Source organism: Lontra canadensis, unplaced genomic scaffold, assembly GCF_010015895.1.
Source record: "Lontra canadensis isolate GAN:19392208 unplaced genomic scaffold, GSC_riverotter_1.0 scaffold125, whole genome shotgun sequence".
NCBI lineage: Eukaryota > Metazoa > Chordata > Mammalia > Carnivora > Mustelidae > Lontra > Lontra canadensis.
In genome coordinates this window covers 6,036,990-6,064,808 of record NW_022631119.1, presented here as the reverse complement: position 1 = coordinate 6,064,808, position 27,819 = coordinate 6,036,990, and the positions used below count along the sequence as shown (strand labels likewise).

The 27,819-nt window shown below is 53.4% G+C and overlaps 1 protein-coding gene across 1 annotated transcript; it reads right to left on the bottom strand.

Moving 5' to 3' along the window:
• Positions 1-294: 294 nt before the first annotated feature.
• AXL (AXL receptor tyrosine kinase) lies at positions 295-27,034 on the bottom strand. The gene is given in 21 exon segments (XM_032841758.1): positions 295-1,607; positions 2,227-2,363; positions 2,808-2,967; positions 5,937-6,046; positions 6,687-6,808; positions 7,197-7,289; positions 8,691-8,768; positions 8,914-9,009; positions 11,961-12,052; positions 12,364-12,496; positions 13,701-13,727; positions 13,937-14,087; positions 14,749-14,877; positions 14,879-14,889; positions 15,189-15,399; positions 18,912-19,027; positions 19,175-19,255; positions 23,927-24,103; positions 24,628-24,728; positions 25,067-25,289; positions 26,508-27,034. Coding segments are annotated over 21 exon segments (2,664 nt in total). The 5' UTR covers positions 26,572-27,034; the 3' UTR covers positions 295-1,255.
• Between the last annotated feature and the right edge of the window lie 785 nt (positions 27,035-27,819).

The following is a 27,819-nucleotide window of genomic DNA, read 5'->3' as shown; positions in this document are numbered from 1 at the left end:
TGGCATCATACCTTGGAATTCAAGACCTGTAGACCTTTAGAATCTGACAACATTTGAATCATAGAACTACAGTGCCTCAGATCTTAAGACTTAAAACTGTGGATTCTTGGGCCCTTAACTAAAATCCTAGAAAGGTGGAATGCAGCATAGAACCTAAATTTGTCCAGCATTAGAAATGATTAGAACTTTGGTATCTAGCTAGTCACAGCTAACTGTAGTCTTATACCTTAGATGCTAAGGATCCAGAATTTTGGCCCAATAGAGTCTAGGGTGTCTTGGAACATAGAACAGAACAACATTAGAATCTTAGAGTTTAATAATCTAGAATCTTGAAGCATATGGTCTAGAATCTTAGACACAGAATCTAGGTTCTTAGACTAAGTCTTAGAACATCCCATCTTAGAACATTAGACCTTTCAACCTCTATCTTTACACTCTTGGAATTTTTGAATTGCAGATTCTAGACTCTTCAATCTTTAGGATCCAGAATCTCATAATAAAGAGTTTCAAGGATCATAAAGCCTTAGCACTTATAATTAACCATTATTAGAATCTTAGATCTTGAGAAGATAAAATCTTGAAGACTTATGATGTAGAATCTTAGAGGCTGAGGATTTACAGACTAAGAGGCTTAGAACTTCAAATTTTAGAACATTAGGCCTCAAAAAACCTCCGTGTCTAGAATTGTAGAATCTAGAATCTTATACCCTAAGGACTCAGAAACCTCAAATAACAAAATCTAGAATGATAGAGCCATGGATTCTAGAACTAGAATCTTAGAGCTTCAGAACCTAAAATCTTGGTGGGCTGTATCAAGAATTCTAGAACCAGAAAAATCTCAAGCCACAGACTCTGAGGGCCTTAAAATATAGGCCTCGAAACTTCATGTCTGGAACCTTAGCACTTTAGAATCAGAAACTTTGGGATTTTAGGTTCTTAGAGCCAAAGACTAAGAGCATCTTTGAAACCTCGAACCTTTGCTTCTAGACTCTTTCAACCTTAGAATCTAGAATCTTGGAATGTTAGACCTGGGAGAACCCCCAGGAATCGCAGCCCAACCCCTTCCTTTTACACACGGGGACACTGAGGCATGGAGAAGAGAGAGAACCTGTCTGGGGATAGAAGTAGAATAGGTAGGAAGAGGAGGCTGTAGTCGGGGGTGAGGCCTGGAGTGGCGAAAGAGTTGGGGGGAGGCCCCCCCCAGTGGCAGTGCCTAGCTTGGGTCCTGAGAGGGAGTCCCAGGTAGAGCGTTGTCTCAGGCTCCATCCTCCTGCCCTGGGGGAGGAGGGGAGCTCCTGTCGGTGGGCAGGGTGGGGCCAGGGGCTGTAGAAGGGCAGAGGACGTAGCGTCCAGCGGGATGGACCTCAGCCGCAGTGAGGCAACGGCAGGAATCCTTAGGGTCAGGCTGGGCTGGGGGGTCAGCTCCTCCAGCAGCTCCAAGTGGTTCAGGATGACCCCCGCCCTCATCCATGTTGACATAGAGGATCTCGTCTGGCTCCTGGGCAGGGGGCAGGGCCTTCAGCGTCTTCTCCAGATCTTCCCGAAGCTCTGAGAAACTCGGCCGGTCCCGGGGGTTTAGCTCCCAGCACTGGGACATTAGGGCATACCTGGGGCAGCAAAGTGAGGGGTGAGAGACAGCAGGAGCTCAGAAGGGGAGCATTTTGGGAGTTTGGGGGCATTTCATGGAACTGGAAGGAACCGTAAGCAGTTTGGGGGCTTCTGATGGGATTTGGGAGTTCTCAAGAGTTTCCAAAGGAGGGTCCTGGGAAACTTGGGAGCTGGAAAGGGTCTTGGGGAAGCTCTCTGGGTATCGAGTGGTATTCTAGTGAGGATTTGCTAGAGCAGATTTTGTCCCTGAAAGCGCTGGATCAATGTTCTGCTCTCCTCTACGTGCTGTGAGACAGCAAAGTTTGATAAGCTCTGTCCTGAAGGATCCTGAGGATATCTCCGAGGAGACCCATGAGTTTGGAGAAGCTCAGGACAGCAAACTGGGGGGCTGGTGGAGGGTCCCGGGTGTTTAAGAGCTTTGGGGGAAGTGCGAGAGCTCAGGAGTCTGTGGTGAATTAGAATTTGGGGGCAGTGGGGGGGGGCTCGGCATGAGTTTCTCAACAGTCTGAGGGGTTCTGTGCAGGTTGTAGGGGGTGGGGGCCAGGGGGGGGGCTCAGGGTCTTGGGAGTGAAATCTGGGATCGGGGAGGGGCTGGGGCGGGGTCCGGAGGATCCTCACAGTCCATCCAGACAGCCCACAGGCTGCTTCAGCCGGTTTCCCTGGCACAGGTAGTCGTAAATCTCGCTGTTCTCCACTCCGGGATACGGGGTCTGGCCCCGCGTGGCAATCTCCCACATCGTCACCCCAAAGGACCACTGTGGGGAGCAGAGAGGAGAGAATTAGAAGGTCTGTCCTGCACAAAGACACTCCCAAACGCATGGGTTCATGGGTACACCCACATTTTTGTGCGCACGTGTCCATCGCTATCTTAGCGGGTGCCTCATTCCTCTTCACAGCAACACTGGCGCAGGGACACGCTCACAGAGGTCACTTTTGTGCACGTACGGACGTGCTCATCCATGCACACATCTACACACATATACATACTTATCGCTGCCTCTCCCAGCCTACACTGTCCATATGTCCCCCGTGTGAACCTGCCACCTCCTGAACCTGTGCATGTCCCCAGCATGTCCACACCGCCATTCACAGACACCCAGCACAACCCCAGACATGCCTAACCCTTACCACCAGGCCCCTGTGCCGTGAAATGAACAAGCCACTGACTCCCCACTCCTGTGGGGAATCTCCACACCTACCACATCACTCTTGCTGGTGTAGACACGATCAGCCAGGCTCTCGATGGCGATCCACTTGACGGGCATCTTGGCGATGCGTCCCTGGCGGTAGTAGTCCCCATTGTAGATCTTCTTGGACAGCCCAAAGTCCGCCACACACACGGACATGTTCTCATTCAGCCTGTCCAAATTGGGGGGAGGAACGGGGTGACCGTACTGCCCCCTCCACCGGGAAGCCTGCCCTCACTCTCAGACATGTCTCCATCTGCCGCTCTGGCTGTCCCTCCTTGGGGGAGAGGATCCATCAACCCCAGACCGAAGGGAAATGTGTCCCGTCTTGTTCGGTCCATATGAAGTTTCGTAAACACACCCATGTAACCAGCACCCAGATGAAGAAACAGAACATCATGGGACATCATCTAGATAAGGAATACCACAGAGCAAAGAAAAAGAAGGAACTAACCAATATGTACAGAGACATGGGCTAACCACAAAAACATCACGCTGAGCGAAAGAAACCAGACACAAACAAGTACAAACTGCACCAGTGACATTTATGTGACATTTAAGAACAGGTGACTCAAGTCCAGAATAAGGGTTTTTCCTTGGGGCAGTGACTGGGAAGTCCATTAGGGAGACTGCCAGGGCCTAGAAATGTTTTTTTTTATCTTCATCCAGTGCTGGTTGTTTACATGAGTCCACAGACAAGTAAACATTCATTGAGCTGCACACGTAGGATGTGGGTGTTTCAGTGTATGTAAAATAAACATTGATTTTTTTTTTTTTTAGTATAAGAAAGAAGGAAACACATTACATTATCAGTCCTTCTTCCTACCCCTCCAAGGGAAGCCACAATCTTCCTTTCTTGTTTTCACTAAGACCTTTCTTTTCTTTTCTTTTTATTTGTTTATTTTTTAGGAGGTGGGGGAGGGGCAGTGGGAGAGAGAATCTTTTTTTTTTTTTTTAAGTTTATTTATTTTTGACAGACAGAGATCACAAGTAGGCAGAGAGGCAGGCAGAGAGAGAGAGAGAGGAGGAAGCAGGCTCCCTACTGAGCAGAGAGCCTGACGTGGGACTCAATCCCAGGACCCTGAGATCATGACCTGAGCCAAAGGCAGAGGCTTAACCCACTGAGCCACCCAGGCGCCCCAGGGAGAGAGAATCTTAAGCAGGCTCCATGCCCGGCACAGAGCCCGACATGGGACTCCATCTCGAGACCCTGAGATCATAACTTGAACCGAAATCAAGAGTTGGATGCTTAATTGACTGAGCGACCCAGGTGCCCCCAGGAACTTTCTTAAAAAAAAAAAAAAAGAAGAAGAAGATTATTTATTTATTTATTTATTTTAAAAGTAGGTTCCATGCCCAGTGTGCAGCTTGAATACACGACCTGAGATCAAGAGTTGCATGCCCTACTCCCTGAGCCAGCCAAGCACCCCTTAAGATTTTTTAAAAAGTAATCTCTACTCTCAACATGGGGCTTAAAACCACAACCTGGAGACCAAGAGTCACACACTCCACTGACTGAGCCAGCTAGGCACCCCTTGATATTTTAACAACAACAACAACAACAACGAAAAATAATAGGTGCATAACAATGGGTGTCTGCTCCCATTTTCAGTGTCATTGTTTCATAGGGGGCTTGCTCAGGATCAGCTCAAGTTGCAGAAGGAAAGGAAGTTCCATTTTGACTGAGTCTATTGAAGACTTTACATACATTTTCCAGTTAACGTGAAATACAGGGAACAGAGGAACAAGGCAAATGCCACCACAAGGAAATAGACACATATATATCATATCCTGTAAGACAACGGGCCTGGTCTCTTCCAAAAGAATATGCTGTAAAAATATAAAAGGCAGGGGAGGGAGGCACCTGGGTGCCTCAGTCCATTAAGCATCAGACTCTTGGTTTGGCTCAGGTCATGATCTCAGGGTGGTGAGATCAAGCCCTGCCTTGAGCCCTTTGTAAATTTCCACACTCAGTGCAGAGTCTGCTTATCCCTCTTGCTTCCCCTCTGCCCCTCCCCTTGGCATGAATTCACACTCTTTCTCTCCATGAATAAATAAAATATTAAAAAAATATATATGGTTGGGGGGAGGCTATTCCAGATTTAACTAAATGTGTGTGTGGGGGGGAGGGACCTTGAATAGATCCTGATTGGGGGCAAGAAAAACAAAAAAAAAAAACAAAGCAAAATAAAACAAACAAACAAACAAACAAACAAAACAGCCCTAAAAGGCATTTTGGAGGACAACTGAAGAATCTGAATATGGATTGGATGGATATGAAGTTATGTTGTAGAATTATGGTTACTATTCTCAGGTGTGACAACAGAACTGTAATTTACATGTAAACTCTCATTCTTAGGAGATAACCTATTGAAGATTTAGGCAACTTGCTTTGAAGCAGTTGAGGAAAGAAAGACAGAGAAGAGAGGAGAAATATGGCATAATTGCCCCCAGGATGGTGTATGGGCATCCACTGAACAAGTCTTCCAACTTTTCTGTGAGATTGGACTTTCTCCACATAAAGAATTTGGGGGGGGAAGAAAGAGATGTTCACGTTCCCGAGAGTTGCGAACGTTTACCCATCTTGAAGAAGATTCCAATTCTCCAGCTTCAGTTTCTGAGTCCAATATTGTAATGAAACTAATAGTCGAAGCCTGTGTTTGTATATACATGCTCCATCCTGACCTTAGTTTAATTCTGGCCTATTTTCTGGGATGTCTGTTGGTGGGGGAGAGGAGGGTGTCTGGTCCCCTTATTCAATATGGCCCCTTGCTAAGGGCAGCCCCAGGCAAGATAGTCAGCATGGAGGGATACAGAGATGAGGCTTCAATGTCCCCACTGTCCTTGGTCATCTCTGCCCCTTTGCTCACGTCATGCCACCCACTGAGCCCACCCTCTTGCCTCTCCTCTCTCCACATTCAAATACCCCTCCAGAATCTCAGTTCCAGGCTCCCCTCCTCCAGGAAGTCTTCTCCAATCTCCTTGCTGAACTTTCTATCCCAGTCCTGAGTTCTGGCCTGCCTGAGGGGTATGTGTGTCTAGAACCCCTCTTCCCTCCTCGAAGGAGGGATGCAGCTCCCCTGAGGAGGGGACGGGGGGGGCGGTGGGGGTGAGAGTATCTGTGGAAGCCTTAGCACTCACATGCAGTTCCTGGCAGCCAGGTCTCGGTGTATGAATCTCTTTGTACTCAGATACTCCATGCCACTGGCGATGTCTGCCATGAACTTCACCAGCATCTGAGTGGGCAGGAACTGGGGCAGCGTAGGAAGGAGTGGAGGTCAGCGGAGTCCCTGAGATCCATCCCTCCTCCCTCCCTCCTTCTTTCCCTTCCTGTGTGTGCCTATCTCTGCCTTGCAGTGGTTTCCCATGGCTCCAAGAATTAAATCCAATCTCTTTCCAACAAGGCTCTACATAATCGCCTCCTGCCCTCCCGTCCAAGTTGATCTCCTACTGCCCTTGACCTGGACGTGCGACCAACGCTCCAGCCAGGGGCCTCCTTTCTGGTTTTCAGACAAACTATGCTTGTTCCCGCCTCTAAGCCTTTTCCTCTAAGCTGTGTCCTCTGTCAGGACTGCTCCCCCCCCAGATCTCCCCACCTCCCACCAGTTGGCTCTTCCTTCAAGGGTCACCTCCTCTGTAAGACTTTCTCAGTCCACCCAAACTACTCGCCTGGCCTCTCTGTTGTTCACCTGACTCTCTTCCTTTCCTAGCAGTTAAATTTCTCTTGCTTATTTATTGGTTAACTTCTTTATTGCCTGGTGCCCTCACTGGCAGACAGCTCCACAAGAGCAAGCTCTTGGGCAACGTGGTGTTCCCAGTGTCTGAGCGGTGCTGGGTACCTGACAGGTGCTCAGTGGATACCTGGGAACCAGACAAGTAAATGTCCCTCACCACTGGTTGGTCCCCAAGCCGGGAATAGAGAAGGAAACTGTGCAGGTCTCCATGTTTCATGAAAGGTAAGATGACCACAGGTGCTGGGAAGCCCTCTCGTTCGGAACCCTGGAAACAGACGCCTGAGGCGCCCCCAGGCAGCCCTGTCACTCCAGTTGGCCAGGAGGGGAAGCCATCCCCTCCCTCAGTTCTCTCTCTCCCTCCCCTTCAAATCTAAGTTCCAAACTGTTGGGGGCGGGGTGGGGGGTGGGTGGCAAGGACCAAGCTTCAGAGAAGCCATTTCCAGCACTGTTCCCAGGGAAGTTTCCAGAGCCCTCCTGGGGACCTCAGCTATTTCTGGGAAAGGTCAGAGGTCACATTCCAAGCTAAGGGAAAGAAGGAGGGGGGAGCTTGAGGGTAGGGGGAGCAGGGAGCCTGGAGGTTTGATCTTCCCAGTGCCGGAGGGAGGGGTGTTCCTCCTGGAGTGGCCTCCATGGAGCCCGGGCACCCCCAAACCTGCCCCTCCCTCACCAATGAGCCTCATGACGTTGGGGTGGTCAAATTCCTTCATGCAGACGGCTTCACTCAGGAAATCCTCCAGCTCCGACCTTGTACAAATAGCAACTTGGGGGAGAGAGGAAGGTGGATAAGGAAGAGGGGAGGGGAGGGAGGACTCCTTCCTCCTCTCCTTCACCATCGTCATCTGTGCCTGGTGCTGCACTCAGCATTCTATATATATATAAACTCATTTAACCCTCTGAGGAGAGACTATTATTCTCTCCTGTTTTAACAATGGGGAAACCAAGGCACAGAATGGTTAAGAAATCTGCCTAAGGGCACACAGAGCTTGCAAATGGAAGAGGCAGAAGTGAAGGCCAGGTGGGCCGGCTCTGAGGTCCAGGTGCACACACCATGCTAGGCCACTTCCCTAGGGATCCATCCCATTACTCCCTTTTTACAACTCGGGACACTGGCTCAGAGAGGCAAAGTGACTCGCCCAAGGTCACACAGCTGGGACTCAAACCTAGGTGGAGAACGTAACCTGGTACATAAGAAGTGTTCAATAATGAATGAATGGGGAGACACCGATGGCTCCATAACCCAAGCTTTTAGCTCCACTGTTTGAGAAAGTATCCCCTTCCGTCACCATCATCGGCACCTGGCCCTCAATGCCTCTTCCCCATATGGAAAAATTTGGCCCTGGACTTCCTGGGCTGTGTGACCCTGGACTGGCTCCTGCCCTCTCTGACCCTGTAAATAATATAGTCGTAGTCCACATTCCTTGCACAGACCACTTACCAACCCAGCATTAAGTGCTTTGGCTCACCCTAGGAGTCAAGGATATTATGATCTTTTTTCCCAAATGAAGAAACACAGCTCAGAGAGGGAGAGTCACTTGCCTGAGATCACACAGCTGATAAATGATGAAGCTACGTTCCAGACCTTCCCCCAACAGGGGGCTGCCCCCCCCCAAAACTACATTTCCCAGGCTCCTCTTTGTACTGTTCATACTGTTTCCTGTTTTCCTGTTGGAGTTTGCCAATGGGAAGCACTGATGGGAGACTGGCAGGTGGGCGGGTGGAGAGGGAGAAGTCAGGGTATTTCACCCTGTCCCTTACCGCTTCCAGCATTGCCTTGATGGTGGCTGTGTGTTTCAAGCTTGCATAAGGCAGCCTCTAAATCTGCAATCCCAAATCCCACCAGGCATCCCTGGCTGTGGCTATGGTGACCCCACTTCTTCCCTCTGGCCTCAGGTCTTGGGATGGAAGTATGACTGCCGCTAATCTCCAGCCTCACTGCTCCCCATCGTTCTGGCACCTTTGTAGTAAGTCTCCCCATACTAAATCCCTTCTATTAAAGCACCTAGTACGGACTCCACTTCCTGTCTGGAAACCCTGAGATTCTGTGGCAAGGCTGGTTTTCGACTCACTCTTCTGCTCTTTGGCCTCATTAGGGCCATAGGGAAAAGCCTGCAGGTTAGGGGTCGGGGGTCCCATCCATGTGGACATGCAAGCTCAGACTCACTCTTCATTGTTTTCACAGCCACCTTGAGGATGGAGTCATCCTGGTTGAGCTGGCCCTCCATCACGGCTCCAAATTCTCCTGTGGGGGACAAGAGGGAGACACTGACCTCGGTGGGTGCTTGTGGGGACTGCATTTCCTGTGACAGGGTACGGGTGGGGAAGTGAAGGACTTCGTGGTTCAGGGGCATGTGCGTGTGTGCTGGGGGTGGGGGTGGGGGGCTCACCTTCTCCCAGCGTCTTGCCCAGGGCTACCTTATGCCGGTCTACCATTACATCCCGAAGCTTCTCTTTCAGCTCTTCGCTGATGCCCAGGCTGTTCACTGCATGGGGGCAGGGGTGGACAGAGCCATGGAGCAGGGCTGACACTCAGGAGACATTTGGATGCCAAGAGGGATGTGCCCATTGTTAAAATACTGAAATACTTCAGCATTCATTCAAAAACAGCTACTGGGGGCACCTGGGTGGCTCAGTGGGTTAAAGCCTCTGCCTTCGGCTCAGGTCGTGATCCCAGGGTCCTGGGATCGAGCCCCACATTGGGCTCTCTGCTCAGCAGGGAGCCTGCTTCCTCCTCTCTCTCTGCATGCCTCTCTGCCTACTTGGCTTCACCTACTTGGTGATTTCTGTCAAATAAATAAATAAAATCTTTAAAACAAAACAAAACAAAACAGCTACTGCCCTGAGCACACCTCCTGCCCTAGCTCCTCCCCTAGACCCCCCCCCAAATCTTCTCCCAAACCAGTAGCAAAAGGGTAAGAGCCTGTCACATAATCTTGTACCACTGGGCACCCTGAGAGGTCAGTGGTATGCCACAGCAGTTGCTAAAAATATTTCTTAACTTTTTATTGAATTACAATCTGCATAAATCACCAGGGAGCAGCTCAGTGATTTCTTTCTGAGAGAGAGAGAGAAAGCACACGCTCCCAGGTGTGAGATGGGGAGGAGGGGCCCAGAGAGAGGGAAAGAGAGAATCCCAAGCAGACTCCCTGCTGAGTGAGGAGCCTGACATGGGGCTCAATCTCACAATTCTGAGATCACGACTTGAGCTGAAATTAAGAGTTGGCTGCTTAACCAACAGAGCAACCCAGGTGCTCCTGTCTACTTTTTTAAAAGATTTCTTTAGGGGCGCCTGGGTGGCTCAGTCATTAGGCATCTGCCTTCGGCTCAGGTCATGATTTCAGGATCCTGGGATCAAGCCCCACATCGGGCTCCCTGCTCAGCAGGAAGCCTGCTTCTCTCTCTCCCACTCCCGCTGCTTCTCTCTCTCCCACTCCCGCTGCTTGTGTTCCTGCTTTCACTGTCTCTCTCTCTGTGTCAAATAAATTAAAAAAAAAAAAGATATTTATTCTACAGAGAGCACACCCGCCAGCGGGGTGGGGAGGGGCATGGGGAGAAAATTTTCAAGCAGACTTCCCGCTGAGCGGGGAACCCCACCCAGGGCTTGATCTCACGACCCACGAGGTCATGACCTGAGCTGAAACCAAGAGTTGGATGCTCAACTGACCGAGAAACCCAGGTCCCCCAGCTCCGCGGATTTCTACAAAGCAAACACAACAGTGTAACTAGCACCCAGGTCAAGAACAGACCATGACCCGCCCTCTTAAGACCAGCCACCTTCCTGATTTCTCTTACCATAGACTGGCCTTCTCTGTTTGGGGATATTATCAATGTGGAATCATATACTGTGTTCTTTTTTGTGTCTGGTTTCTTTCACTCAACACGGTGTCTATGAGACAGCCATAATGTAGCTCTCACACATAGTTGTGATTTATTTTCGTAGCTCTATAGCAACAGCTCTCAAACTTATTGGCCTCAGGACCCCTTCACAGTCTTCAAATTACTGTGAATGGCAAAGAGCTTTCATTCAGGGGGCTGACACAGATCAACATTTATTGTATTTTCAAAATTAAAATGGATGGGGACACCTGGGTGGCTCAGTGGGTTAAGCCTCTGCCTTTGGCTCAGGTCATGGTCCTGGGGTCCTGGGATCGAGCCCCACATGGGGATTTCTGCTTGGCAGGGAGCCTGCTTCCCCCTCTCTCTCTGCCTGCCTCTCTGCCTACTTGTGATCTCTCTGTGTGTCAAATAAATAAATAAAATCTTAAAAAAAAATTAAAATGGATGGAGTTTTCAAACACAAGAAGAAGCAGATGTTTGTCAACCGAAAGAGTGATGACATCATCACGTATTAGAGAGCTTCTGGAAAATTCCACAGAACACGTGTGAGAGAACGAGGGTGCTAAAGGGCAAATAACATCTCGGGATTATTACGAAAATAGTTTTGACCTCATGGATCCCCTGCAGTGGTCTCAGGGACCCCCAGGGACCAGGATCACACTCTGAGAACCGCTGCTGCACGTTACCCTACTAGTGCGCCATGACCTCCTTGCTTCCTATCTTTGCTCCTCTTGAATTAAATGTCTTTCCCAGCCTCTTCCAATATCTCCCTGGGGCCCCGGCAGCCTTCTCACGGTGTGCTGGGGAGAGACATCACTCTGTCCCTTTCCTTCCTGGATTTAAGTTGCCCCAGCTGGAAAGAGGAAAGGATTTGGACGACGTGGCCTCTGGGGTCCCTTCATGGCTGGGACACTCCATAATTCCACAGTCTCACGGAGAATCTAGAGTTCTAAGAGCCTCTGGTTTTCAAGATCTTAAGGGTCTATGGTATTGATCCTGGAATTGTTTCAGCCAAGCTCGACTCTACCTCTCTAACATTCTTTAATTCCTAGAGGCAGCTCAGGGGATGGACTTTCAGAGCAAAATGACCTGATTTCAAAGCCCAGCTATCCAACGTGCAAGCTGCGTGGCCTTGAGGAGGTCACTTAAACACTCTTGTGCCACCGATTCCTCATCCGTGCAGTGGGGGTGGTGAGGAGGGATGACGTACCTGCCTCACTGGGTTGTCGTGAAGATTCAATTAAATGACATGTGTAACACCTGTCACATAGGGACTGCTGGGGTTGGCTGTCACCCCTGGCTTCACGATCATCCTACCATCCTCGTCCTCTTCATCACCATCATCATCACATTGTTCTAGGATCCTGTGGCTCTAAGGTTTGGTCTTCCTATGATTTTTTTTTGTCTAAGACCCTATTATTCTTAGGGTCTGTGTGATTTTACAGTTCTGTTGTTGTTAGGGTCTGTGGTTCTAATGTCCTATCATTCCAAGGTCTTCAGGAACTTTTGGTTTGGGCATCAACGGAAGCCCAGCGGGCCCCAATCTCTATGCTTGTCATCCCCCCACCAGGGCGGCGAGGCGTGGGGGTTCACTTACAGGTGGCTTCAGTGGTCCGGCGACTGTAGGACTTGCGAACACGGTATCTGACCACCAGCTCACCCCTTTCCACTGTTGGTTCAAACACCTCTCTTGGGGGGAATAGGCAGGAGGTGAGGACAGGGCAGAACCAAGTGCAAACCCCTCCTTCTGAGAACAGTGAAAGTGAACACCACCCTAAGCCCAAGCTGCCCACCCACCCCGCCAGCATTTGCTAACCATGTCTGGGACTTCTACCCCCTGCCTTCCATTCATCACCCAGACCCTGGATCTCATTCCGATTCTTAATTGGAATCTTAATCGGTAATCTCTTGTCCCACACAAGCCTCCTCATGGTCTCCCTGGCCCCAGCCTCTCCATCCCAGTCCACACAAGCCTCCCTATGCACGTAGTTCCAACTTACCCGTAGCGGGTCTCCTTCCTCCGGCGGTGGACGAGGAACAGAGCCAAGATGAGGACACAACCAGCGGCCACAACGGCTCCCAGCAGTACGTACCACCAGGGCCATGAGAAGGCAGGGGCAGGGGGCTCACTCACTGTCGGGGGTATGGCACACAGGTCAGGGGGGGGAAGCCCTGGATTCCACTCCCTGGACCCCAAAAATGTGACATTGAAGGGAAACAGATGTGGAAATATCTAATAAGGCATGGGGTAGGTAGAGGCATTCACTTCTCCGAGGAGATGGACTTGGGTGTGGAAAACAGGGGAGGGCGGGGAGAGAATGCGTGGAGTGTAGGATGGGTGTGTGGGGCGTGTGCAAGGAGTAGGAGGCTTATGGACAAATGGCCAAGGAATGGTCTTGAGTAGTGCGCGCTGACAATGGAGGGGTTTCCATAAAGCAAAGGATGGGAGAGAAGTAAGTATGCAAAGGACGGTGCACAGAATGTCAGAGGAGTGTTGGAGGAGTCTGGGGTATGTGAACGAGGGAGGAGTAGTCAAGGAGTTTCGGATACATATAGTGAGCAGTGATTTGTAAGGATTTCACTGTGGTGTGAAAGGAGCGTGGGCATGGGATGAGCTGACATAGTGTGTAAAAAGGTGGGAATGGGTACGTGCTGAGTGTCCAGGAGTTTGGTGTGGGTGTGTGCAGAGTGGGAATGGGTTAGGACTGGCGAGGGGTGAGGAGTGTCAATGGGTGTGCACGGAGACCTGAAGAGTGTGGGATCGTGTGGACCCAACGTTTTCCAGGATATATGGATATATGTGGGATATGTGGTGAAGGTGTGAAAAATGTGCAGTTTGTGAATGAGAAGTGTGGGTGTGCCCTGTGTTTGGGAGGCATGGGTGAGGAACCAAGGACTATAATAGGATGACTGGGAAAGGAAGCTGGGATTAGTGCGGGAAGGGCATGGAAAGAAATGTAGGAAGGCATGTAAGGAATACTTAAGGCTAGTAGGTTGAGTTACAAGAGGTGAGCTGGAACAGGGCTAGGAGGGTAAAATGGCTATAGGAGGAATGTTCGAGAATTGCTGGAGAAATATTGAGAGGGATGGATTTGAGGGGGGATAACTCATCTGTCTGTCCATCCATCCATCCATCCATCCACAATTCACTGAGTACCTATAATGTGTGGGGCCATTCCAGGCGACTCCATCAAGGACCACACAAACCCCAGAAGTAGAAGATTAGAGTGATGAGTTTGGGAAACATGAAAGCAATGGCAATGGGTATGTTTGTGTCAATGGGGTCCTCAGTGGGCGTTGAAGGAAAGGAGGGAGGAGAGAGGGTGTGAAGACTTACCCAGCTGGTGAACTGGTTGTCCTTGTCCTGTGAGGAGAAAGGACAGAGGCAGGACATGCTCAGAGAGGGTAAGGCTGGCGTGACATGGGCGAGACTCTCATTAAGCTTCCGGGTGGGAAAAGAGCCTAGATTGGGGTAAGTAACACTGAAAGGTACAGGGAGAAAGTCAGGGGCATCACGGCGAGACAGGGTCCTTGAGAATGGGTTGAAGGGGGCTGAGCAGGACTGGGACTTACCTGGACGCCAGGGCTCCAGGGGCACAGGGAGGCTCCAGGGTCCATCACCAGCAGCAGTGTAGGCTGCCACACACACGGTCAGGTTGGGGACAGTCCCGTCCCCCCGCAGCTCCAGGATCACCTCTCTTTTTAGCCCTATGTCCATGAGCACCTAGGATGTTGGATGGCGTGTCAGGGTAGAGTGCCCCCTACCTGCCCTTAACTCTTAAAACTTCACCCTCAGCCTCAAATCTCCATCTTTCCAAAAGCCCCTCCTCCCCCAACCCCTCCTCTCTACCTCCTCCCACCCTTCATTCCTCACCACCACCCCTACCTCCATTCGCCATCCCCATGCCTACTCCACCATCAGCTCCACGGGGACCGGCCCTTTGCCTCATTAACTGCCCCTCGTCAAGTGCTAGCAAGGGGGGACTGAATCCCCATCCCCATCTTTCCACCCACACTCCTCTATGCCTTCCTGATCTCCCACCCAATCTCCCACCCCATTTGTCCAACCCAGGGTGCTGCTTGCTCCAACACCACCTCTGTGCCCATTAGGAAAATTCACCCCTTCTTCAAGGTGTTCTAGGATTATCTGCTATTAAAGCATCACAGGACATTTGGAAGTCTACTGAAACGATTTTTACAGTGCTTTTAAATAGCCATTCCCTACCCCTTCCCCAGACCCCTTAAACCTTCCCAGAACGTGTTCTCCTAAGTGTTGTATGATCTCGTACTACCACGACCCGCACCACTGTCCTGTCCACCCTGACATTTCCTCCCCATCTCCCTCCTCCCAGCCACTCCGCCCCAGCCCTGCAAGCAGCACCCACCTCGGGGGTGTCCTGGCCTCGGTAGGCCAGCCGGTACCCCAATAGGGTGCCCTGCAGGGGCGCTCTTGGCTCCTGCCAGCGCACCAGGGCTTGGCTCCCATTCCTCATGGCGCTGACATTCTCGGGGGGGGCCCAGGGGCACTGGAGGACAGGGAAGAGGGGAAGCTGGCACCCCCACCTCTTCCTGACCCCCTCCCCTGTTCCCAGGAAGCGGGGACAGAGTGCAAAGGGAACGCGCGTGGGCACCTCGTGCAGGCCTGCCATGAGCGGAAGCACAGGGGAGAGGTCTGGGAGAGATGCCAGTGGGCCACGCTGGGGAGTCTGGGGCTGGGTGGGAGGGACTGAGGCCACTTGGGGTTAATGGGTGACAGGAGATGCCTGGGGTGGCACAGATGCGAACTGCCGTGAGTGACGTCTGCGTCACACCAGCCCCTTCTTACCTCCCTCCGGTGTCTCCACAGGAAGCCAGTGGGTCCAGGGTGAGGGGCCCTGGCTACTGGTACAGGCAACCCGGATGTGGTAAGGAGTGTGAGGACGGAGGCTGCCCAGTCGAAGGTGGTGAGGGGGAACCGACGCTTGCAAGGTGACAGGCTCCTCTGGAGGGTCTGGCTCTCCCAGCCAGACGCCCACCCCGTCGTCTGACAGCACGGCCTGGGGAGAGGGAAGGGGCGTGAGGATGGGAGGAACAGGAAATCTCAAGATGGGGCTCACATGAGTTGGTAGGGGTGGTCCTGGGGTGATGACACAACTTTGCAAGGGTGAGTGTGTGTGTGTGTGTGTGTGAGAGAGAGAGAGAGAGAGAGCGCTCCATGCTGGTGTAACAGGGGCACATGCAGCTGCAAAGCGAGACCTCCTAGATGCATGATGTGGCTCCGTCATCACTTGCAAAAGCCACCTCTGGCAAGACTTGCCCTCTCTGAGCCTCACTTTCCTCATCTGGAACATGGGCGCTTGGAGGACCAAATGCCTTCCAGGGCTGCCTAAAGGCTGAAGGTAGGACAAGCTGTGCGGAGCAGGGCAGGTGATCAGCATCAATAAAATGACAATGACATTCAACCACAGACAAAAGAAGAGAAATCAGAAGAGTGGGCACTGCTGGGGGCTCAGGGATCCTTGTGGGTGGGGAGCTGGTGGGTGGGGAGCTGGAGGGTGGTGACATGGATGAACATTTGTGTTTAACAATCTAGGTGCACACTGAAGATTATGCACCTTATGTATATCTGAATAAAAAAACAAAGCCCTTTACGCATCTGAGTTCATTTGACCCTCAGCTCTGTGTTTGGGTACCATAGGCATCCCCACTTACAGATGAGGACAGTGAGTCTCAGAGAGACAGAATCACTTTGCCCAAGGTCACCAGCTTGTCACTGATGAAGCTGGGAACTAAACCCCAACCTGTCTTCAAACCTTTTGCCTTGGGGCGCCTGGGTGGCTCAGGCCGTTAAGTGTCTGCCTCCAGCTCAGGTCATGATCCCGGGGTCCTGGGATCAAGCCCCACATAGGGTTCCGCACTCAGAGGGAAGCCTGCTTCTCCCTCTCCCTCTGCCCTCTCCCCCTGCTGTGCTCTCTCTATCTCTCTCACTCTCAAATAAATAAAAATCTTTAAAAAGAAATAAGAACATTGGCAATAGTAACAATACTTCTCCTCTCTTCAGAGAGGCAGCAGAACTTGGTGCCGAGCAGAGACGCTGGATCTGGGGTTCAGATCCCGCCTCTACTAGCCCCTAGCACTGTGTCTTAGTTTCCTCATCTGTAAAATGGGATAACATCAATGTCTCCCTAACTTGCAGGGTTGAGTGAACTGATGCTTGCAAGCGTTTAGAGGAGCCCGTGCACAGTGAGTGTTTATTGCTATTATTGTGTGTGTGTGTGTGTGTGTGTGTGTGTGTGTATGTGCGCGCGCGCAAGACAGAGGTTGCCCGGCTACAAGTGGCAAACTCTGCACGCCCTACACAGCGTCCCCAGCTGGGACACTCCCCTGATCCCCAGGAATAACACGATCAGCATGGCAGGGACCACAGCAGGTGTAGACATTTGTACAGCCCTGCCACACGGAACCACAAACCCTCTACAGCCACACACCGCAAGGATGCTGCCACCTCCCCTCAACACCGGGGGAGCAACCAGGAGACCCAACCACACTGTCACACTGAGTGTTCTCAGAGGGAAGTTTACCACTTACTGGTGTATACACAAAGAATCTTGGATATCCAAGTCCTGGCTTGGGTATCATTTGCTGTGTGACCTAGAGTGGGTGTCTTTATTTCTCTGAGTCTCCTTTCCTATTTCTGGAAAATGGGCATCTAAGAGTCCCTACCTGGCAGGGTGTGAGGCTCGATGACACACAGCACGGAAGCCGGTTTGCACATCCTGTCGATGGTTAACGTTTCCCGAGTGTGGACTCTGTATCAAGCACCCCAGCAGGTGCAATCCTGGTTGAACTCATGGTCTTTTTGCCACCACCCTCTGAGGTCAGTTTCTTTTTCCATTCTCATTTTACAGATGAGGAAACAGAGGCCCAGAGAGGTTCAGCAACTTGCCCAGAGTCCCACAGACCACTGTGGGGAAAGGATCCCACCACGAGGCCTGGGAGGGTGGGTAATAGGATGGGGGCAGGGGATGGAAGCTGTCCCATGCCCGCTCTCTGACCTGCAGTGACAGATGGGAAGGGGAACCTCTGCTGGGACAAAGGGGACACAGGGACATAGGTCCAGACAGTCAGCCTACTGGTGCCCACTCCCACTTCTCTTTTCCCTGCAGCCCTCCCATTCGAACCCTCTTGCCCCAGGCCAGGCACAGCAGGAAGTGAGCCCTGGAGAAGGAAGAGGACACACTTCTGCTTTTTTTGACACTGGACGCATGTGGGTTGGGGGATACAGCTGATGCCTGACCTGGCATTTGAGATCTCCCAAGTGGGCCCACGCTTGGGGATTGAATCAGTTTTATCCTTTAAAGCCCATGGGGAGGGCAGATCACTTCCCCTCTCCGGGCCTCAGTTCCTTCCCTTGAAAACGGGAAGATTAGCAGATTACTTTCTAGGGTTAAAATGAGAAGTGGGTGAGATAATGTCCAGGGCACGTAATTACAAGAAAGACAGCTCTTATTTGATCAAGTGTTGGCTCTGAATGGTCTCCAAGGAGGTGAAGGGGGCTGTTTGGTTTTGGGGAGATGAGGGTTTGAATCTCACCCTGGCCACTTCCTGGCTGTGATCCTGGCTAGGTTGCTTAACTACTCTGAACCTTAGCTTCTACATCTGGAAAGCGGGTGTCTCCACAGACCCTGCCCCCACAAACACACATAAACACATAAAGTCACAATACAAGGCCCACCACAGAGATGATACTCCATAAACACTGGGCATTACTAATTATTGTCATCTGTCGTGGCAGACACTGTCCCGCCCTCACTCCAACTTCCAGATCTCAAAGAACTTCAGGCCAGAACTGGGTCTCGTATTCAGAGATCTGCGTTTGTTTTTCTTAGCGCAGACTAAGAACAACTCTGGTGCTGAAGGCTGGGTCTAGAACACTTCAGGTCAGGGACTCTTCCAGCAAATGTGTCCTACTCTAGTTGGACCCTGCGCTGGGCAATCGTGAGGACCAAGTGGTGACTGAGACAGGCCAGGACTGGTCCTCCCAAAGCTCCTGGTCCAGTGGGAGACAGACTCACCCCTCAGACAGCGGCAACCCAGAGTGATCAGGGCTGGGATGGGAGAAGCACAGGGCTGTGGTCACCTGCTGGTGACAGAGAAGGCTCTGACCCCTGCTGTCTTAGGATTCCCACTCTGGCCAGAGTCAGTATTACTAATACTAAAAAAAAAAAAAAAAGTTAAAACAGCTGATGGTTTATTAGGCATTACCTATGTTCTAGATACTATTTTAAGTTCGGTCCTTGTATTCACTCATTGAATTCTTACAACAAGCTTATCTGCCCATTTTACAGATGAGACTGAAGTCCAGTGAGGTTAAGTCACAAGGTCCCATCTCCTGCAGCTGCTGGTGGTGGAGGGAGGATATGAAGTCAGGACATCTGGTGTTGACTCAACTCGAGGTTCTACTGCCTCTTAGCACATGCATGGCTGGGAAGGGCTGGTTTCCCAGGGAGGGGGCGGGGGGCTTATGTGTGGCGGAAGGAGGAGGGCTGAGCCAAGTCTAAGGTCTCACCTGCAGGGTGCAGTGCGTGAGGGGGTAGATGCCGCTCAGGCCCGGGGTCCAAGCCACCTCTAGCTCTGTGGGTTGGCGGGAAACCAGGTGGAGGTCACGGGGCCGCTGGGGGAGCACTGGGGAGACATGAGGGGAGGGGCTGACCCTGGGGGTTCTTTTCCCAAAGCTCCCCTCTAAACACCCCTGCCCTCTACCCCAGCTCTGACCTTTGGGCCAGACCCCACACTCTCTGACACCCAGCTCCCCAGCTCCCTTTCCTTCACCTGTGATGGTGGCTGTGCGGGACGTGGTGACCCCCTTGGCGTTATGGGCTTCACAGGAGAAAGAAGATGTCTTGTTCAAGCCTGGGGAGTCATAAAAGGAGAGGCCCAGTGTCAAAGAGGGGAAGGACGGTTTCCCAGGCCATGCTGGGCCACCTCCTACCATGCCCTGCCTGAGAGTCAGTGCAGCCCACATGGGCTCCTGCTGGAAGGGAGGTGGGGGTTGAGTTGGGAACACAGGCCTCTGTCCCCAGACACAAGGACAGGCTGGCGGCCTCAGTCCTAGTACCCCACCACGTAGACACACATACACGCAGTCACACACGGGCACGCACACAGATAGAGACACACATACATATACATACACTCACACACACATTCATACACAGAGATACACACATATACTCACACAAACAACACTCAAAAACACACACACCGAAACACACATACTCATACGTGTACACAGAGATAGTTACACACAGACACACCAGGCACATACGCCAACACATAGTTATACACACACATACAAAAGTACCCATACTCATACCTAGGCACACACACCAACACACACACAGACATAGGCATTCACACAATCACATACTTGCACAAACACAGACACGATCACACTGAGCCAAACAGACACACATGGAGGCATATATCCCTAGCAGACACACACTTAAGAAACAGGCCCTCATGGCTGTATGTAAAGCCAGAGGTGTTCGCTCATTTATATGCTCTAAGCTCAGCTCCTACCAACTCCCGCCCCCCTCCCCCACTTCACTGGGCTCCAGATGTTTCTGGAACTCAGATATCAGACACGTTCCCATCTCGGGAACTTCGCATCTCTGTTCTATCTTTCCACAGAAGTGCACAGGGCTCTCTCCCACACTCAATCACATTTGGGACTCAGATCCCACCTTTTCTTCACTCTGTCCCTGGCCGCCCTGTTCAGAGCCGGGACCTCATGGCCATATCTAGCCTCTCCCCAGTTTTCCTTTTTCTCTTTGGCTCTTCTCATCACAACATACTTTACCCATTACCTGTATGTCTTGCTCACTGTCTGTCAACCCTGCTATAGGAGGGCGGGGGTTTCTGTCTGTTTGGTCCCCTGCTGTATGCCAACGTTCATACAGGTCCACAATAGCCTTGCACACAGTAGCTGTTCCATAAATGCTTGTTGAACAAGTGAATGACTTTACGTGTATGCCTTTGTGTAGCTATGAGTGTTTCTGGGTATGTATGTAGAAATATGAGCCTGTGTAATTCTATGGATAAGTGACTTAATATGTGTCTTTTTAAAAAAGATTTTATTTATGTATTTGAGAGAGAGAATGAGCAGGGGGAGAGGGAAAAGCAGGCTTCCCGTGGAGCAGGGAGCCCCAGGTAGGGATTGATCCCCGGACCCTGGGATCATGACCTGAGAGGAAGGCAGATGCTTAGCGGACTGAGTCAGCCAGGCGCTCCAATATGTACCTTGTGTTTCTGGGCGTCTGCGGGTAGACTGCGTGTGTCTATGGATGTTGCAGGCTTGTGTGTGCCTCCTGCTCGGTCTGCGTGTGGAAAGTGTGTGTGTGTGTGTGTGTGTGTGTGTGTGTGAGCGCGCGCGCTCTCGTGTTCCCACCACCACCACCATCAACCCGCAGACACAAAGATTCCTTCTCTCAGTCGGCAGAGGGAGCGGAATGAGGGAAAGTCGGCCGAGGCCGGAAGGGGGTGGGCAGGGAAGCTCCCCAGCGCCGCTGCCCAGGCTGCAGCCCTCAGCCAAGGTCAGGTGCCCGGCCCGGCCGCAGCCCCCGCCGGCGGGGGAGGGGCAGGACAGCCCCGGGCCGGCTGCCGGAGGGGGCGGGGAACCTGGGTCCGGTCCAGCCACCTGGCACGCGGGGGCCCGCCAGGGTCACCGCGCAGGGGCTGGTGCTGCTCGCCCAAAGAGCCCCGGGGCGGAAGGGAGTTCTGGAGCCGGGTCCTGTTCCGACCGCAGCATTCCTGCCCCCGCGTGAGTCACCAGGGTGCCCCCCTCCCGCTCCAGCACTTCCGGTGGCGGCCGGGGGATGGGGGGGGCGCGCGGCGCAGGATCCCCCCTTCCTCGGCCTCAGAGCGCACCTTGAGGATGAGGAGAGCAGGGATGGAGGGGCCTGGGACCCCTCCCCTCCAGCGGGCTCTCCCTCCGCGACTGGAGCCGGCCCACTCCAGATGTGCTTCCCAGATGCACTGTCCAGCTTCCTCTCCGCTCCCGCGCCTCCTCCTCCCCCAACCCCCGCGCTTTTTCCGAGGGAATCAGAGGGATGGAAGGAGAGGTGGCAAGCCGTGAGTCAGATCGAGGGACAGACACATAAACGGACAAAATTCCTTGACACAGCACCTCCCCCCACCCTCACGCTTACACAGTGAATCACACTTAACACACAGGGGCCGTTACTGGCACAGAAACAGAAAACCGGGCACTGGCTAAGCTACGTTAGGGGCTGATGGGGTCGCAAACACTCAGCGACACCAGTATCCAGCCAGTGACTTGCACGTATCTACACAGGGTCTGACGTCGGCGCACATACACAAACACATATATCGCAAACATAAACACACAGTCAAACACCTAGCAACGCAACATCCTGCCCCCCCCCAAAACTGACAAACACACACACCTGCCTGTGGAAATACACACAGGGAGCCACACACAGACCTTGAGGTTGGAGTGGTCCAACAGATACGCACCAGGACATGAATAAGGTTAATGTCGACTTGCTTGCAAACAAACACAGCCAGTCCTTCAAACACAGCTGGACACTCAGGTCGCTTCGGACACATTTACGGAGAGGCAGACTCTACAAAAACTGGCTTGCATAAACACTGAGGCAGACATATAGCTGCCATGTGCCTAGAGGTGACACAGACATACATACCCACACCGGTTGGCAAGTTTATCTACCAAGAGACAATCAGAGCTGGGGCTGATACATGGGGAGACGGGACAGAAGTAGAAGGGAGTCGTTACCGCCTGCTGTAGATCTCTCTCTCTCTCTCTCTCTCTCTCACACACACACACACACACACACACAGAGATGGGGGTCCATGTCAGAGTCACGAACCAACACACCCCCCTCAGGACCTACGCATGGGAACCCCAGAGACATGCATGGACACGGACAAATGCTTGGACAGCCACAGTGAGTGAAAACACACCGAGGAACACTAAACTCTCCACTGACAACATCCTGCCTCCACAAGGAAACAGGTATCCACACCACGACACACTCACACCCACAGATGCACACCTGTGATGTGACATTGTCACTTTTCTACAGGGAGCTAGATGCAAAATAGCCACAAAACACTCCCTCCCCTCACTCTCCCATCTCTCCCCCCAAACACACACATACACACACCACCTTCACACAGCGAGTCACAGCTGTGAACACGCAAGTGCAAAGGAGGACAGAGGCCAGGCTGACACTGGTATTAGACACACACACACACACACACACACAACATGGCCTCATACACACTGAGACACAGATCTAGAGGGACATGGATACATACAGACAGGACCTCACACACACACTGAGACACACACACACAGACACCCTCCCCCTACAGCTTTACCACACACTGATACACACGCAGGGCCTCTCACGTCTGTGGGGGGGGCTGCCCCATTTCTCCTTCCTGGGATGGCATGGGTGGCCCATCCCCCTCTCCTTTCTTATCTCCAGGGTCCTGCCAGGCTGACTCAGACCCCAGAGCCACGGGCCTGAGTCACCCCTCTGGGGGCTGGCATGCTCACCACCTCTTCCTTGCACACTCAGAGCCCCCGGAATGTTGAGAATGTGGACACCTCCCTCTAACCCGGGAGACCCTCAGGCAGGAGCCCCCCCACCCGCCCCATCCCAGCAGACAGAGGCAGCAGGTTGGGGTGCCGAAAGCTGAAGCCCTCCAGGGTCCGGCTGCCTCCCTCAGACTGATCCTCACCCGGCTGTGTTCCTCCAACCCTCCTTCCTCGGTGAGGGAGAAACCGCTATGTGCAGGGACCCTCACACTACCTCTGACCGCGCTGTGATCCCAAGCTAGGTCCTGCCCCATCTCTGTGTGCGGAAATGGATGGTCACTCTGAAGCTAGGAGAGTTTCTGCTGTCACTCAGACCTCCCTGTCCTGTCACTCTCCATCTTAGGCTACCTCCGTGGTCTGTCCCTCCCATGTCTCTTGATCTCTCTCTCTCTCCCTGGAACTGTCCTTCTGTCTCCCACTTTCTCCTCTTTCTCCGCTTTCAGCTCTTCTGATACAGAGTGGGCAGGTGGAGGAGGTGGAGGAGAAAAGGGCCTGGTTGCTTCTGGTGCCAGGCTTGGGGTCAGGGGCTGACAAAGGAACATCAGGCCCACACACACATTTGGGCCATGGGACAGCTCAGAGGAAACCCGGGACAAAGAATTCTATTCAGACAAGCTGGGGGGAATAAGGAGAGACAGAGGGACAGGGAGACAGACACACACAGAGAAGCAGAAAGAGACAGAGAAACAGAGAACCAGAGGACAGAGAGACAAAAAGGGACAGAGAAAGCAGAGAGAGAGAGATGAGGGGTAGATATGGATAGAGATGCTGAGACAGTGAGACTCAGACAAAGAGAGAAAGAGAGAGAGAGAGACAGAAAGAGACAATGAAGGACAGAGGGACAGGCACTCACACAGGAGCACAAAAGACCCCTTTGCTCCCCGCTCCCATCCTGCCTGGCCCTCTAGGCAGAGCTGGCTACTCCCCAGACTTACCTGGAACTCTAAGCGTTTGCTGGGGGCCATGGCTCATGGCCAGAGTCAGGGGGACCGCATCCTGGAGCCAGAGAAGGTCCACAGGCTCTGGGGGTCCCTGCGCCCGGCAGCTCAGATTGAAGGGGGTGTTGGTGGCCACAGTTCTGTCCTCAGGCTCCTCCAGGAAGTAAGGCAGGCCTGGGGTGGGGGGGGCATGGTAGTTGCCAAGGTCCCTCTGAGCTCCCCAGGTGTCTGACTCACTGCAAATTCTTTGACCCCTGTATCTGATCCCTCAGGACATCCGAACGTCCTTCAGATGTCCGACCCGTCAGGCATCTACCCCCAGAACACAGGATCCCAGTACCCCTGGGTACTTCCCCACCAGCATCTGATCCGTGGGACATCTGAGTCTCAGTGAGAAAAGCGAGACCCTGAGGGGTGGGTGAGAGGCTTAAATTGTACCTCTGACTCCTTACCCGATCCCCAGAATGTCCTACCCCGACCATGTCTGTTCCCTAGGACATGTCACAACCGCCAAGATATCTTCTCCCCCAGGACATATAATCCCCCCCAGGCCTGCCCCCAGTAATTCCCAGGCTCCCCAGCTTCCCGACCCCCTAAATATCTTTGACACACCCAGGCTGCATGTCCCCTGAATTTTCCAGCACCCTCTGACCACTCAGGTTTCCTGTCCGCCCACGACCTCTGTGCCCAGGGCTCACCCTCCAGCCCAACGTAGCCAGGCTGGGACACAAAGGTCTTTCCTCCCAGGACCACCGCACACTGGTACCACCCCGCGTCTGAGAGCTGCAGGGAGGAGATTCTAACAGGACAAGAGGAGAGACAGAAAGGTTCGGGGTCAGTGCTGGGCCCTGGGTAGGGGTCATCAGAACTGCAGGAAGGGGGTCAGGACTAGAAACTTGTCAGAGCTAAGGATTGAGTACTATTATTAACTCGTTTTACAGAAGAGGAAACTGAAACCCGGGGTTACATCACATTCTCCAAGCCACACAGCTAGCGAGTGGCCACACTGGGGTTCCAGCCCAGGTGGGGCTCCTGCCCATAATTTTTTACCCATCATGTGATGGAGGTTGGGGGCCGGGGAGTGGGGTGGGGACAGGGATCAGGAGGGATGCGGCTGGTCAGGGGAAGGCTGGGCACCTGAGTTGGCTGACCACTTTCCAGTCATCCTGCCCGTCTTCACCCAGGGGCACCTGGGTCTGGGTACTGTCTGCCAGCTCTAGCGCCTGTCCGTCCCGAAGCCAGGTCACTTCAGGGGGCTCCCCCTGAACCTGGAGTTCACACCGAAGGGCCCCCATGAGTCCCCGGGCACCAGTGATGTTCCTTGGACTCCCCACAAAGGGGTCTGTCTCAGCCTGTGCTCCTGTGGGGAGATGGGGAAGAGTTAGCTTAGGAACCCCTGCTTTCCTCCCAGCCTGCCAGGCCCTTAGGCCCACATAGTTGTAAAGTGACCTCAGCGGGGGTGGGGGGGGGGGGGGGGGGGGAGGGTGGAGGCTTTGGGGGAGGATGGGAGCCTTCCCAGGGGACTGGGGTCCAGCCTCCCTCCTTCCTAGGGGCCCCATCCTTGGTCTGTTGGGAAGTAGGCCGGGGATCTGGCAGCCTCCCATGCTCTGGACTGCCCGGCAGGGCCAGGCCTTGCTCCCGCCCCTGCTGCCCTCCCTTAGGGTTTCTAGAGACTTGACAGATAGGCTGGTGGCGGACTGCTGGTGGTAGATGGGTGCGGTGTGGAAGGAAAAAAGGTGGGGAGGGAGAGGAGAGAGAGAGAAGAGAAATAGGGAAGGAGAGACAGAGAGAAGCCAGACAGAGTCAAGCTTGAGGACTCAGAGACAGCCAAGGGACAGAGACCGGAGAGACACAGAGGATGAGAAGTGAGGGGAGAGACACCCCTGAGAGGGGGACAAAGTTGGGGGAGAGACACAGAGGCAAACAGACAGAGAGACAGAGACATTATAGAGACACCTAGAAAGTAGAGAGAGAGAAAGCCGGAGACTGGGACAGAGAAATGAAGCCCCACAGAGATGGCGGTCTACAGCCAGAGCCGGAGACCCCCACCCCAGAGATGGAGCAGACAGACAGTGATGGGGTAAGGACAAGTGTGTGTAGGGATGACAGTGACAAGGGTTTCCCCCTAGAGCTCTGGAGTCCTCCTCATCCCACTGCCTAACTTCATGCTCCTTTCTGGAAGATTCCTTCCGGGGCAGCCCCCCAGCTCAGCCCCTCTCCCTAAGCGTCCCCCACCCCGCCCCGAGTCAAGTCCAGCCCCACTCCAGCCCCCAGGTTCTCTGTCTCTCTGTCTCACTCTGTGTCTACTTCTTTCCGTCTCTGACCCTCCCAGTTTCTGTTTCTTGTCCTGTTCCTCTCTGAGCCCCTTTCTCTCCCTAGCCTCTCTCCTCTCTCCCCATTTAACTCATTTAACTCGGTGTCTCCTTGTCTCCCCCTCTACTGTCCCAAAGACACTCCTTGGGCCAGCCCAGACTCCCCCCCAACACCTGCCATCCACCCCCCACTCCGCTCCCTCCTGCCCCAGCCCAGCCCCAGGTCGTCTCCCCACCGCCACCCCCGGCAGGGCCCCATCACTCACCCTTGGGGGCCACGCATCCCCAGCAGCACAGCACCAAGCACCAGGCCAGCGGGACCCTGCCCATCCTCGGGGCACCACACAAACGATGCCAAACTTTCCTCAGAAGTTGCTGGGCACCCTGCGGGGGAGGGGGCAGGGCCGGGCTGTCCCCAGCCCTCCTCCCCAGCTCCAGGCTCCCTGGACTTGGCACGGCCCGCCTGCCACGGCTGGGCCCCCCGCACCAGCTCTGCTCTGCGGCCGCCTTCCTTGCTCCCCAGCCTCCTACTGTCTCTCCCAGACTTTGGGCAACCCTTTCCCCGCCCCTGGCTCCCCCTCTGCCTCCGCCCACCAGCCGGAGCCCAGGGGCCCACCTGGGCTTGGAGGGGTTAACTCGGGGAGGAGAGGACCAGCCCTGTCTTAAAGGGGCCCCGGAGGGAGGCTGAGGAGGGGGAAGGGGCTCCAAGGACTGCACCCCAAACCCTGGGCCAGCGAGGCAGGGAGGCTGTGTGGCTCTCTCTCCCGGCTCTGGGCGCTGTCCCTCTGGGCTCTCCGTGTCTGGTAAACATTCCTCCAGAACTCCACTCCCCTCTCAGCCCTTGAGACAGCCCCCTCCCCTGCCTCCACCCCGCAGCCAGGCCCCAGCCAGGCACTCCCCCTCACACTCCCAGCTCCTCTGACGAGGACACACACACACTCAGATGTCATCCATGCACAGAGGCTGGGGCCACAGGAGGCATGCAGAGGCATGCTTCTGGCCCACGGACCCATTCGACAAGCCGGATCAGGAGCGCCATTCCTGCAGAAAGGCGGAAACCAGAAAGGGGAGGACCCAACTGGGTGGGCATCCTGGAGGTGGGGTCCGGATAAACTCCTGCAGAAGTGGGTCCTCATAACAAAAACGACCCACGTGGGCACAGAAACAGGACACCAAGGTCTGGACACTCACAGGGGTGCCCCAAGACCTGGGTTGGAAGCCTAGCTCTACCTCCAACGGTGTGATCTTACAAGTGACTGGCCTCCCTGAGCCTCGGTTTGCCCATCTCTACCCATTCAGTAGGCCAGAGGGAGGATGTCTTAGGTCAGGGAACATGCAGTTCTTCGCACAGGGTAACACAGCTGACAAGGAGCCCTTGAGTTTTTGCGCCTGGTCTGTCTGTCCCTCATCTGTGTGTCTCGCATGGCTGTCTCCCTCTGGTGGGACTATGCGGCCTGGTCCTTGCAGATAGATTTGGTGCCCTGTGTTGGTTTGTCCATTTCCCAGCCCCTCTGTGTTTTACATGTGGTGGTGGGGGATCTCTGCAAGCCTGGGCATCTGTGCTCTGGGCCATTCTGT